Source organism: Leptinotarsa decemlineata, unplaced genomic scaffold (genome assembly GCF_025532065.1).
Source record: "Leptinotarsa decemlineata unplaced genomic scaffold, Ldec_3_MD MMD2_P_RNA_scaffold_2, whole genome shotgun sequence".
NCBI lineage: Eukaryota > Metazoa > Arthropoda > Insecta > Coleoptera > Chrysomelidae > Leptinotarsa > Leptinotarsa decemlineata.
In genome coordinates, this window is record NW_027412529.1 from 20,073,292 (window position 1) to 20,088,060 (window position 14,769).

The following is a 14,769-nucleotide window of genomic DNA, read 5'->3' on the forward strand; positions in this document are numbered from 1 at the left end:
ATGAAGCTGCTGACTCCTTTGTAAAGGAGGGTGCTGCAAGCATCTTCATCATACCAGAAATTGTAATTGGCATCGCTTTAGGCTTTCCAAACAAAGAGTGAACACCTGGATGGCAAGTAGATTCATGGACTTCTGGCTGAATCTTCCGGGATTGGCTCACTCCAAGGCGTTTACTCACCCTTCGAATCTTGATACCAAAAAGTTGTGACTCTACAGTAGGAATGAACATGCCCTCTCACAAGTCACTATCATATGAATTATCATATGCAGAGACTCGGACTGTCGGATGACAGTGCGTGTTGCCTCTGTTTGGTAAACGATGAAACAGCAGAGTACATACTTTGTGCCTGCCCCGCTGGGGACCGAATCCGGTTTTTAGAGTTCAGCAGAGCCGAACTCTTTCCATCTGACCTGAAGGACCACTCACCATACAAAATAATCGGCTTCGTACGAAGCTGAGTTTATTTGGTCGAGTGTGAATAGGTGTGAGCCACAATAAACCCTTGCGGGTTGCGGTGGAGGGTCGAATAGACCCACTCACTCTTGACCTAACTCAACCTCACCTCAAGTCAGTGAATTTTTAATGCTGTGACGTGGGACGAAGTTATTAATATTGTTATTAATAACAACTTGTTAAGACGCATTCCTAGTTCTTTTACCGGACTGTTTATAAAAGAAACTACAACTTGTCAAATCCAAGCAGAGACTTGAGAAGTATCTCTCTCTCTCTTTCTCTCTTTCTCTCTCTCGCTACTATAATCTTCTAACGAACACTCATCTAGTGGGCGGGACCATAACGGAATTCAGAAAGCTCTTCCTATAGTTGACAAGCTGTACTGGTCTTACGGGGTTCTTCTTCTTTATATGTTCTTATTAGGGCAAGGGGGGTTCATGGTTGGTGATTTTTCAATTTTTTTATTCAGTAAAAATGAGTTCAGTGTCTGAAGGGGATTTTTTAAGTTCATTTTGACTATTTCTCGTTGGGTCTTTCTTGATGACAGTAAGATTTTTATTATGAATGTCTGATTCGATTATCTGAATATATGTTTCTCCTGCAAGTATAACGATGGCAGTCAATTTATCAGCTTTCGTGAGAACAAGATTTTTTTTCTCATTTTTTTGTTGTATAGTTTTTATTATCTCTGTTTCCCTATGGTTTGATAATGGAAATGGATGCTTCTGGATTACTTCATTGATTTTATACGCCCCTGAAGTGAGTAAAGTGAGAGTGTGAGGAAAGGCCATCTGCCATCTGTGTGTGTATAAGTGACATGGTGATAATGTTATTGTGGAGGTAGAGAAAAAAACAAAATAGTGAAAAGTTCCATTCCACTACTTCGAATTGAAGTAAGTGAACTTGAATTCGGCACAGAATGAAAAAGTCTGATTCCCCGTGATCCAATCAATCAAGCCAAACTGCTAATCAAACTATCAAAACCATACTTCATTTCAGGTTGGGAAGAAATCATGAGTGACATAAGGGTGGTTTCGTTCCAGTTCGTCCAACAATCGGCAAGGACCTCCAGTAGACATCAGTTCATTAAAAACTAATAAAAGGTCAGAGAACGAGGTCATGGTAAAAATATTCATCCTCAAGTAGTGAAATTTTGTCTTTTCTCTACTTCTGAATGTTAAGATCAGCGTGGAATTTTTGAATGAACTTGTAATTTCTGAACATTTGAGTTGACATATATTTCAACAGCGTCTCAGTTTTGTTTCAGAAAAGCCTCCGTAAATTTTTATGTGAATCACACTTGCTTTTGATATGTATGTGTATGTGTTGTTTCCTGCTTTCGGCAAACAAGTGTTGCTCATTTTCATACTTGGCTGCACCGCGCCGATGAGGCCCATAGCCAGAATATATATATATATATATATATATATATATATATATATATTTTGATTTATATCATGCACACTCGATAAAATCTCTATAATGTGAGAACTTGAAATTTTAGCAGAATAAAATGGGAGTTTACCATTAACAATCTCAAAAGAAATATTATACTCTTGAACAATCTCATTATCATATTTACATAGGAGTATAAAGTCGATTTACATATTTACATATCCAAATTCTGGTCCATAATTAACCCGATATCAGTTGACAGAAATAACACAAGTATATTATTACTAACTTTCATTACAGTTCATCAGTGATGATCAATTCAATAGACCGGTTCTTAGAACAGCAGGGAATATGGCAAAATATTCCCCTGTATATTTTTATGTATTTTCCTATGAAGGACGTCTAGGTGGTGTAGAACAACGGACAGTTCCAGGTGAGGCAATAATGAAATAATATCAATCACACAGATGTTCAATGTCACTTTTTATTATTTTCCTCAAGTGATAAATGTAAGACAAATATGTCCGCAGTTCACGAACTGACAACCAGCATTCTTTCATGCAGCATAATAAATGAAATTCATTTTAGGAGTACGTCATACTGAAGACCTCGGATATATATTCAGAGGGTTTCCAACAAGAATTAATAACATTTCTGAAAGTGACAAATTAACGAGCAACAGAATTATCAAATTATGGACGAACTTTGCTAAATATGGGTAAGAACCGTTAACAATAAACATAAGAAAAGTAGTTCTTCATCGAAGAAATGAATTTTCGTACATTATCGGGATAGAAAAAGTATAATCAATATACTTTTGACGGCAGATAGATTTGATGAATACGTATGTTAATATGTTCTTTTAGAGAAACTCAAAATGAATGATCTATAGATTTTACGAAATCAAATATGTAGTGCAAGAAGATTTCAGTGGGAAAAGTAGGTTCGGAAACTTGGAGAAAATCAAATTCACATCATCACTAGTCACCTCAGAACATAATCTGTAGGAAGAAGAAAAAAATCGTAGTTCCAGCGAAACAACTGAAACGGAGAGTGTTTTCACAAAGTTCGGTATATTCCAATGGATGTAAAAAAATCATCTACTTTCTCACTTTCTAGAAATTATTCATTATATTATGAAATGTTCTTTGGGTAATTACATTACAAGAACTGTTCGTTAATCACAGATTCTCAAATGAATCGCAGTTGTAAATTGTATATACTTCAGATGTTCCGTATACGCTCAAAAAAATCTACCATAATTTGAACAACATATATGTAGAATTTTCAGGATAACATACTTTAACAACTACTTTTATTTAACATTGAGTTATATTTCATATATTTATTCTCCAATATATAACACACTGTAGTATATTCTCGTTCCACGATCGTGTCACAACATTTTTAAGATACGTTTTTTTCTCCAATTTTATATGTCTCATCAGCCCGTTTCTTGCCTGCTCTGCCTCGCTTGACTCATTCTTTGTTGTGCGAAAGTGTTCACATCTGTTAACGGAAAATGCCGAAATCAATGAAGAGAGCCAAACGAAAACAAATTCTAAGAAAACTATTGAAGCTTATGGACAGTGATAGTTCAAGTTCAGAAGTGAACCATTTGACAATTTTTTTCTCATTCTAAGCTATCATAGCAGGAGTAACGCGTTGATTCTACTTTATGTGAATCTTGTGAGGAAATGTGACATATTGTGTGACATGTTACGTACCTCCTGAGGCAAGGGAAACAAAATATTTTCAAAATAGTAAACGGTTAATCAACAATTTGAGTTCATTTCCAGCAGCATAGTGATAAGCCAGCCGTAAGACTCTTCTTTTCAACTGAACAGTTATTTGCTCGATAGAAACCGTATCCCCGAGATGTCATAGTCCATGTTGACTTTCTCGACGAAAAAGTAATGGAACTAACAGGGCGAGGGTTCTCCAATAATACAGGTAGAAACCGATATATATCAGAAAGAGCACCCTAGCTCTATTTCAAGTCCACCAATTTTTCAAACAACTGCAACCAACGTGTTAGGAGTTGAATCTTTCCTGAATGAACCACATGGGCCACCTTTGCAAGAAGAAATTATTTGGAAATGGACCCCTTATTTAACAAAAGAGGTGGACAAATATCATATAAAGAGGTTATTTGAAACATACAAAATCCTTTCTGATTTTGATCTTCTTAGGGCTCCGGAGACTAATGCTGAAGTAGACGCACTACTGTCAGAAAGTCAGAAAAGGACGTATACCTACCTATTTAAAATTCAAAATACCTTGGATAGAGGCCTTTGCGCCATGGAAGAAATACTCACCAACTAACTGAAAGAAAACGAGTCCAGCGAAGATACAAAAAAACTCGCAGACGCTTCCAAGCTAGTAGCAGACGCTATACACTCCATGAGCATGCGCAGGTGGTTCGCCATATCTCCTGTATTATCACAAATGGCCTAAAAAGTAATTGAAAATGAAGAAATAAAAATAATTCAAACTCAAGGCGCCAGAACTTCAAACAAAGAAAAAGATCAAGAGAGTTCAGCCACACTACACTTCTGGAATACAGAAGGAGAAAACCCATCGACATCTCAACGAATAAACCTCCAGGTTAGGACAAATTGCGGGGCGGCTAAATTTTTTTTATAAAGAATTTATAACTAATAGCAATTTCATTTTGAATTGTATTCAGGGTTATAAAATCTTATCCTTGAACATACCTACACAAAATATGTTATCCATATAAACGAATTGTACCAAAAGATGAACAAAAACTGATAATTTCTGAAATGAAGAAAGTTTTTCAAAAAGGTGTTATCAGAAAATGTAAATTGAAAAAAATGTCAATTTATTCCTTTATTAACTTTTTTCTTGAGGAGAAAACCTAATGGTTCATTCAGATTTATTTTAAACCTCAAAAATCTGAATGAATTCATTTCACCACCGCCCTTCAAATTATAAAATCACAGAGTAGTTCTAAATTATTTTTCAATTCCGATATCTGAAACACATCGAAAATATCTATGATTCATATTCAATAAAGAGATGTACGAATTTTACTGTTCAAGTTTTGGATTATTCATTCAAAAAAATTTTAAAGCCTATGATTCAGACATTAAGGTTGAACAAAATAATATCAATCAGTTATCTTGACGATTTACTTATTTTGGGTAAAACATATGAAGAATGCCTAACTACAAAATTTACAAAAAAATCTTTTATAACAATTGGGATTTGTAATAAGTTTTAAGAAAAGTTGTTTGACGCCATCCAGGGAGTGCCAGTTTTTTGGTTTTATTTTCAACTCATTTGATATGTCCATATCTACAAAAAATGAAATAAATGAAAACCCTCTGTCATTATAAAAATAGGACAATATGTCACATCCGTGAGTTGGCGCACTTGATAGACAAACTCGTATCGGTCTGTGCAGCTATCACATATGGGTTAACGCATACAAACAATTTAGAAAAGCAAAAATATCTGGCTCTGAAAAACAAGGGAGGCGATTATTCTTCTCAAATGTTGTTAAAATTCATCATTTTCAAAGTGGTGGCAATTTACAAAATCTTCAGAAATTGATAAATTCAAACCATCTGTTAAGCACGTTTTGGAATTTTTACCGAATGAACTCATTAAAAGAGCATCTTACCCAACGTTAAATACTCATCGCTCAGCCCTATCTTTACTTTTCTTTTTTTCGGAAACAGATGGAAAAATTATACGAAGATTTTTGAAAGGGGTCTTTAAAATTAGGCCAGTTTTTCCTAAGTACTCGTATACTTGGGATCCAGTCAAGTTCTGTTATATTTTGAGAAATTATATCCCTTACCTAAACTCACCCTAGTAGACGTTTTCTTCAAGCTCTGAATGCTTATGGCATTAACTTCAGCTGCAAGAGTTCAGACTTTAACAAAAATCAAAATATCAGATATACAATTTTATGAAAACAAAGAAATTCTGATATCCAGTGTCTTGAAAATTAGTACACCACTATTGCAACTAGAAACATGAACTTCCTACCGTATTACATTATTTACAAATAACTAAACCATTTAGAACCAGGGAAGAAAATGAAATGCTTTTTCTAACACATAAGATTATCACAATGCTTCATCACAAACCGTAAGTAGGTGGATTAAAAGGGATTAAAAGTGTTCTAGAGAAAAGTTGCATAGACATTTAATATTTTCAAAAGCCATTCAACCCGACATGCCGCAAATTCTGCAGCTGTTCGTGTTGGAACAGATAAAGAGACAATTAGAAAACTGCTGGTTTGGCAGAAAAATCGAAAATATTCAACAAATTCTGTGATAGAAGTGGTAAATCGAATTTTGCTAATGATATAATTTCCTTAGTAATATAAGAGTAAGTATTTATATATAGGAAAATCCAAATGTTTTCTTTAATATTTTTTAGAATGATATTGTTATTTACCCATCACTGTTATATATTGGAAATAAATATTTTGCAAATATAAAATTGTGTCTGAAATTACTGGGTAAACACTTTCTGAAAGATCGCTAGATACTTTCAACAGCTACAGTGTGTTATATATTGGAGAACAAACATGTGAAATATAATAAATGGATTAAACGACTTACCTTAAAGAAGTTCATTCCAAATTATATGAACATGTTTGTTCTCCAATATATAGCTTCCCACCCTAGGAATGATTTATAGGTCTCCCACAATCCAGTTTGCGATATTTTTTCTACGAATAATGAGTCAAGCGAGGCAGATTAGGCAAGAAACGGGCTGGTGAGATATATATTGAAGAAAAAAACTTATCTTTAAAATGTTGTGACACGATCGTGGAACCAAAATATACCACAGTGTGTTATATATTGCAAAAAAACATGTTCATATAATTTGGATTGAACCTTCTTAAGGTAAGTCGTTTATTCCATTAATTATACGAAAAAATTATTTTTCCTGTTCAGTTCGTACTCCAAACTTTCGTTATGGAATTCAATCAGATATCATTCACAGGATTGCTATACAATGAAGTATATGAAAGAGGTGAAATTTCACATACATACATAACGTTCTTGTATAATAATAACATTTAATGTGTTAAATAAGACGCATACACTTACATTATATCGAATGTCTGAGAATCGACCTCGAATTCTGAAAAATTTTCCAACGTAAGAAAAACAAGAAAAGAAAATAACATTCAGTTTTTTGTACAATTCTCACAAGTGGCAGGTGGTATTCGAATTTACCACATTGGAAAATTGACATTCTGAATGGCGGACTTCCGATGTTTCGGAATGAGTCATTTTCCTCATTACATTTTCATCAGTTATTTGGATAACATCATAATATGTCGACTTGATGTCACGAATGAGTTATATCTATTTATATCATCAATGACAGTACGTGATGACATTCATCGTTTATTTGATTTCCAGTCATAGAAATTCATTGAATTGAAAGGGGGTTATATTTTTAAGAAAAAATTATTTTTTTGGGAAAAAGGGTTTTGGCTTCCTGCTTCTCCATCTTCATACGAAAAAATATGGAAATCTTCCACAGAAAGGAATGATGAAAAATGAGGGACAAAACTTTCTGTTTTTTACCACTTGTATTTGTTACGAACGTTTGTGCAGTTTCGTCCTGATAGGAGACGCGGACATTACGTTTAACCTTGATAGCAGACATATTTAAACAGACAGAACAGATAGCCTGGGACATCGAAGAAAGGTTGGAGATTTGTCTCTCTCCTATAGATACATTCTTCTATAGATACTTTCTTCAAGAGACTTGGCACGTTTGTTTCTACCATGTCATGTGGGTCATCTCCGAAGTTTTATATAGGTCAAACTGAAAGAAAGTTCAAATCCCGCATAAAGGAACAGATAAATAGTTTCCAGAATGGAAAAATGAATTCCACACATGCCACTCATTTAATCATAGAGGGACAAGAGTTCAACCATGAATACGAGCCCCACCATTTCCAGAAGAAAGGTATGAAACTTAACCTGTTGGAGAGTATGGCAATAAAAAATTGAAAAACCCTAAATATCTTATTCGCGATCAAACTGAATTGAATAATTTGCCATTATTGAATCGGTTCTTTTCCAAGTAAAAATAGTTAATTATATTTACGGTACTTTCGTGAAATTCATCATTATAGGTAATTAATTCATACCTGACTTTTACAGGTAGATTCATTGATCAGAAAGTAGGCATACGAGTAATATGTTAGAGTATAAAATGGTTGTAATTTAGAAGTAACTTTTAGTAATGTAAAGTAACGCGGTTTTGTAAAACCCTTTATAGTGAAAATCATAGAATAAACTTCTTCTAAGCAGCTCACCGGCGTTCTTAACTAAATCTATTATGAGAAATTCCTACTTCTGCGATTTTACCCTTCCAAATATTCATTGTATTGAAAATAATTCAGAAATATAAGAAAATAAGAATAGCCATCCTTAGTCTGGGGTGTTCGGTGTGTTGCGCGACCACTTACCGCAGCAAGTGGTGACAAAACAAGACCGGGAATCCAGGCGCCTATAGAGAAAAGCAACCCGTGTCAATGCCGCCAGCTGAACGTAAGGAAAATAATAGGTCAGGATAGTTCAATGAAAGTGGGTCTATTCAACTATCTATCGCAATCCGCAAGGGTTTATTGTGGCTCACACCTATTCACACTCGACCAAATAAACCCAACTTCTTGACGAAGCCGATTAGTTTATAAGTCTTTCAGGTCGGATGGTAAGAGGGCGACACTGTTAAATTCCGAAAACCTGATTTGGTCCGGAGTGAGAAGGCACAAAGTATGTGCTCTGCTGTTTCATCATTTTCGAAACAGAGGACGGCAAATTATATCTGAGCTGGGATGTATCCGTCACACTTTGAGTGCTGTTGAGCCCGAGAGAGTTAAGCGAGAAGTATCCCGTCAAATATTCCTACTTTTTTGAGTCCCCACTTATTGTGAATAATTCTCCAATGACTGAACCGGTGGAATAGTTTTATAGCACTATGGCACAAGCACAGTTCAAAGCTTCCTGTTGAGAACTTCGAGTGTCTAAACGAAATGAATTGCGCACTGGTCATGAAGAATATATTCACGGAATTGTTGGCCTGTGGAAAAATGTCTGTTCCGGGGGAAGGGTATATTGTCCGGAAGCAGGAGATGAATGTTCAAATATCGGGATTTATTTTGCGAACTCCGTTGGAATGTATGTTCTGATTATAGAAGGCCTCAGGGGAAATAATGCATTCACTACACCCTGATCTTGAGATCAGGTGCATCTGCTAAAGTAGTAGACACGCCCGAAGGAGCCATTGTATGGCGAAACACGTGTTGCGTTTTTGTAAAAACTTTTTGGTGAAAATCTCACAATGAAGTGTTTTTTGAGTACGATTGTAATGGATTTTCATCAAGTATCGGCCAATTCCATCATATATCTAGTAGTGATTCACATTGGATTCGGATCGCTGGAGATTCCATATAAACGCCGTTCTCCCAATGAGAGAGTTCTTGAAAAATGAAGTTCTAGGTGTACTGCGTTGAACCTCAAAACGATGACCAGCCACAGTCCGTCACGTATTTCTGATATATACCGCTCTTGATGGAGTCAAATATGCCACTTATGCCACTTATGACACTTATATGTCACTTGAACACTTCCCAGGAAAGTATCTGTAGAAGAGAAACAAATCTTCAACCGCTCTCCAATGTTCCAGACTATCAAGGTTCAAGTGATGTTCGGGTTTCCAATCAGACGGATGGATCTTTACTGATTGAAATCCAGCAGCTTCAGAGTATGTTTGGGGGCGGAGCTCCGTACATGAAAACAATACTCCAAAAAATGTCAGATCTGAGCTTTATAAACCATCAGAAGTTGCTGAGTTGTGTAGAGTTTTCTGATTTGGAACAGTGTTCCAAATCAGTGTTCCAAATCTATTGAGAAGCAGGTTTTGCAATTCTAGCGACATGATTGTGTCAAGACATAGTGGTGTCCATTTTAACCCCCAACAAACTTATCGAAGCAGAAAGCGGAATTGTCTGACCTGACATTATTATATCCGGTTCGCAAAAATTTATTTTTCTGGAGAAAACCGATGCCTGGGTTTTTGTGACATTGAATTGAATCTGGTTATTTTCACCCCAATTCAAAATTACTTCTAGATCCTCATTAAGATATTCAACCTGCTGCTGCCGGTGAAGATGTGCATCCGCAGACGATGTCCCCGAATTCAAATGTAATAACGAGACAAGTGTGATGTCAGTAAAGAAATAAATTAGATTTTTGGTTTATACTAATGAGTCCTTGATATACAGTAAAAAGAGGGTTAGAGACAAAACGAATTCCTGGGAAATACCAGCGTTGATGGTGAAAGTATTCGAAAGATATCCATCCAGTCCATTTGTGTTGAATCACTTGAGTCTGCTTTCATAAAATATTCTCATTCTGAACAAATATTATTCAAACCATTTACATTAATTTTTTTGCTCCAAAACATTGTTTCGACAATCACACATATTTCATGATGTTACGCACGGTTTTTAATGACGCGTAACTTGATAAGCCACTTGAAAGCATTGAATAATGTCGATGTTAAATTTTTATCACTGTATTCTGGATAACAAGCATTATCAAAATATATCTAAACTACAAATCAAATAAGTAAAAAAATTTCATGTTGAACGGTTTTATTGAAAGAAATAATGATGTAGATAATGTATTAAAAGCTAAAAAATAATTAGGAAGGTCCTAGATAGCAGGAATCACACCACTCTCCTCAGCACTTTACGATATTTATCAGATACAAAAATAATGAAATAGTTGGATGTAGTGCAACCTGAGTAAATATGAAAATTCTATACCCAACGATTTTTTTATCTGGTCATTAACATGGATTGTTGAGGAGAGTGGTTTGATGACTGCTATCTATGACCTCTCGAATTATTCTTTAGTTTTCAGTACATCACTGGTATCTTTTTCTTTTATAAAAACTGTTCAACATAAATTTTTTTTTCTTATTCCATTGTCATGTTTTTAGTTCCTAGTTTTGTTACTCAATTCTTCTCATTCTATTCAGTTCATTTAGTGCCTCAGGTACAAGGTAATATGTATTCCCCATTTTGAAGCTGCGGTCATCTTGAATTTGCATCGTTTTCAAAGTGTACTACTATTTGATTAGCAAAGCTCTGTTATTAGTAAAACCGTTTGTTTAAAAATATATTCTCTCCAAGTTGTTTCAGTGTTTTAAATATTACAACTGTAAATTGAACTGTTTGGTTATATGTGGAATTCCTAGAATGAGTAGCGCAAGTTTCATTGCTAGAAATTTATTCATTTATTTTTTTTTTCAGAAATCCAACTCATCAAAATGATTCGGTGCTTCAAAATGTAATTTGGCCATTGTCTTCATCAATTTCAAATAGTCTTGTTTACTTGAATATCAGTGCAAATTTGGAGATTGGAATAAACCCTTTCCACGATAACATGAAGTTTTATGAAAAAGAAATATACGGAAAATATGGCCAACCACCTTACGATACTTATTGATATTGTTATACGATTTTATGGAATCAATTAAATATTTCAAACTTATCAATCTCAGGTCTCATTGACTTTTGGAAAGCGTCTTCGACAATTTTCTCCTACTACTCATAACCCATAAATCAATCAATTGATTTGTTAACCGTAAGAAATGAACAAGAATATATATAGTACATTACGAAGTCGATTCGAATATAAACTAAATAGTTACCGAACCAATTAACCAGATAAGTAAGTAACCAGATGGCATAGTCCGAGTGAAGGTAAGAAATTCATACGAGGTCTAATAATTATGTTTATATGAGAGATTTTATATGGTATCAACTAGTGAATTCATCAGACCCGGTACATTACTCTTTTATTCAGCTGTTTAGATTGAATTCGTATGGACTAAACATTTTTTTAATTTCCGATAAAAAACAGACAAAAAAATAGGGTTGGATTATATCCGACAGCTGTCAGTGCAGGATTCTTTACAGAAGTAATTCCTGCATATGATGTTGGCAATTCAACAAGACCATTTCCGGAATTTCTCCTGGCTAGATGTTTGTTTCAGCTCTAATGATCCATCAACTTGTGGTTCTGAAGTCACGGAAGTTATTCTATCATCTATGGATGCATATATTTCTTATTCAATGAAACGACCATCTAACCCCAAACCTTGATTTAACAATAATTGCAAACAAGCTGTCACCTCCAAAAATCTTGCCTACCGACAGTGGCGCAAAAATCTTAGTGCCGAAAACCGGTCTAGGTCTGTTAATGCTCGCAATAGCTGCAAACTTATGATAATTGAAAGCAAAGAACTTAACAATCAGAGAATTAGGGATTAACTGCTTGCCAGTCCCAACGGGTCTAGATCCTTCTGGTCGATAGCTGAAGCTAAAGTCAGAACTTTACAAAATCCACAATTCCACCACTAACACAAGAGGATGGTTCAATTGCAACAACAGCCATAGAAAAAGCAAATGTACTAGCTGAACAATTTACGTTTCACTCAACTGTCGATTTTCTGGAAAAGGCACCACCCACTATTCCCACACTATAATCCACATTGCCAGAAATTACTTTTCGACAGCATCGACAGGCGAATTCTGAAACAGATCAATATCACTAAGGCGTCTGGCACTGATGTATTTTGCAGACTTTATCTTACAAGAAAGAGGTTTCTCCTTCTTGTTGGAAAATTGCTCGTGTTCAGCCTATTCCCAAAAAAGGCAAGAAAATGTTTCCAAATAACTATACCCCACTCATGAAGAAAGTCGTAAACCACCTTATCCTCAAATATTTGGAAGGCTTCAACATCTTGAACGATCATCAATATGGCTTCCGGAAACAAAGATCAACAGGCGACCTTCTGTCGTATATCACCCATATTTGGAATAACACAATCGACAAACATGGAGGCTCAAGAGCTGTTGCGCTTAATATTTCTAAGGCCTTTGACCGTGTGTGGCATGAGGGTTTGCTGGTCAAACTTCGATGCCATGGCTTGTCGGATCATTTCTGTATATGGCTCTCCAGCTTCCTTGGGGAACACTATCAACGCTGGTATTCCCCATGGATCCAAAATATCTCCAAACCTACGTTTATTGTACATCAACCACTTATTGGAAAAAAAACCAAGAATCCAATATTTTGCTTTGCTAATATCATGAAATAAACTTAACGTTTTGATATCTACTTAGTTTGTGGAGATCAAATCGTGAGGTGTAGTTTATGAAATTACTATATATCAACAACAAGTAATGGTCGAATTAATCAGAAAAATATTGCTTTGCTGACGACAGCACACTTGTTTCGTCATTCCATTTGGATTCCAGGACAGCGGGGGTTTGCATATCTTATTGAGGATGTAGAAGTCATTTCGAATTGGGGTGAGAGTAATCAGGTACAATTCAATGCCACAAAAACCCAGGCATCAGTTTTCTTCAAGAAGATAAATATCTCCGAACCGGATATAATAATGTCAGATCAGACAATTCAGCTTTCTGCTTCGATAAGTTTGTTGGGAGTTGAAATGGACACGAATATGTCTTGGCACAATCATGTCGCTGGAATTACAAAGGCTGCTTCTCAAAAGCTTGGAGCACTATACAGGGTGTAACTAAATAAATGTAAAACATATAAGGAGGTGATTCCTCCAAGCACTAAAAAAGTTACAATATTGAAATTGACCTGACGTTTTGTACTACCTAAAAGACACTTGCCAGGAATTTATTTGGTTTACCCCATGATTGTAAGGGGTGGAAAACGCAACCCCTAAAATTTTTTTCCAATGTAACTTTTTGTCTTATTATTTGTTCACCATTTAAAAATGTATTTCCGATAGCCTGTTTCATTCTAAACAAAAAATGTCTCTAGGGTATTTTGCCCAAAATAAACCAGTTCGCAGCAAAAAATTATTTTAGGAACCACTACAGAGAAACATCGTAATAAATGCGAAAATACGAAACTAATCTATCTAGTAGGTCGCTATTAGCGATAGTGACAATTAAATTGGTATGACGCTGTCAGTTTGTGAATTTTCGAAATGGAATTGATATCAATTGGGTGTTGTTGTTCAGTTCTCAATTTGTTACTTTAATAATTCACTTTTTAATAAAATGGCATACACAAATGAGGAAATGGCTGATATGCATTACGTTTACGGTCTGTAACAGGGGAATGGGTTGGAAGCTTCTAGATATGCTGAAATGTATTCTCAACGGCAACATCCTTCACATAGAATATTTGCTCGACTTCATCAACGATTACGAGAATATGGTTCATTCGACAAAAGAACGCAGGATTGTGGTCGCCATCGAGAAGTCGAACACCACAGCTTGAGGAAGCAGTACTTAATTTGATTGAAGAACAACCTACTACCTGTACTAGAAAGATTGCTTTACAGCTAAATGTTGATCATATGACGGTATTTCGAATTTTAAAGGAACAACTCTTATACCATTACCATCTGCAACGAGTACAGGCACTGTTACCGTGAGACTTGAATTTTGCAATTGGATGCTGGAAATGATTAGAAGAAATTGTGACTTTCTGAAGACGATAGAATTCACAGACGAATGTAGTTTTCTCGGGACAAGATTATTAATTTTCATAATTACCACATATGGGCTGATGAAAACCCTCACGCTATTGTCGAAACAAACCATCAAGAACAGTTTTCTCTCAACGTGTGGCTCGTAGTAATTGGGCCTCATTTTCTACCTCTTTGATTGAATGGTGAGGCATACGTTCATTTTTAAAGAGAAGTGCATCCAGTACTGCTGGAGGAAGTTCCTTTGGGCGTCAGAAGGGATATGTTTTTCATGCATGATGGGGCTCCCGCCCATTTTAGTTAAGTAGCAGGTCAACATTTAACTGAAACATTTGCAAATCAGTGGATAGGTCGAGGAGGAC

At 35.5% G+C, this 14,769-nt stretch overlaps 1 protein-coding gene across 3 annotated transcripts in view; it reads left to right on the forward strand.

Annotated features, from left to right (window-relative positions):
- Nucleotides 1-11,422, forward strand: part of LOC111505742 (juvenile hormone esterase) — a 61,671-nt gene extending 50,249 nt beyond the window's left edge. For all 3 annotated transcript variants that reach the window (XM_074185166.1, XM_074185158.1, XM_074185176.1), the window contains exons 8-10: nucleotides 2,150-2,282; nucleotides 2,438-2,567; nucleotides 11,178-11,422. In XM_074185166.1, the coding sequence (XP_074041267.1) occupies nucleotides 2,150-2,282; nucleotides 2,438-2,567; nucleotides 11,178-11,373 (459 nt within the window). In that variant the 3' untranslated portion in view covers nucleotides 11,374-11,422. The remainder of the gene's footprint in view (nucleotides 1-2,149; nucleotides 2,283-2,437; nucleotides 2,568-11,177) is intronic.
- The last annotated feature ends 3,347 nt before the right edge of the window (nucleotides 11,423-14,769 follow it).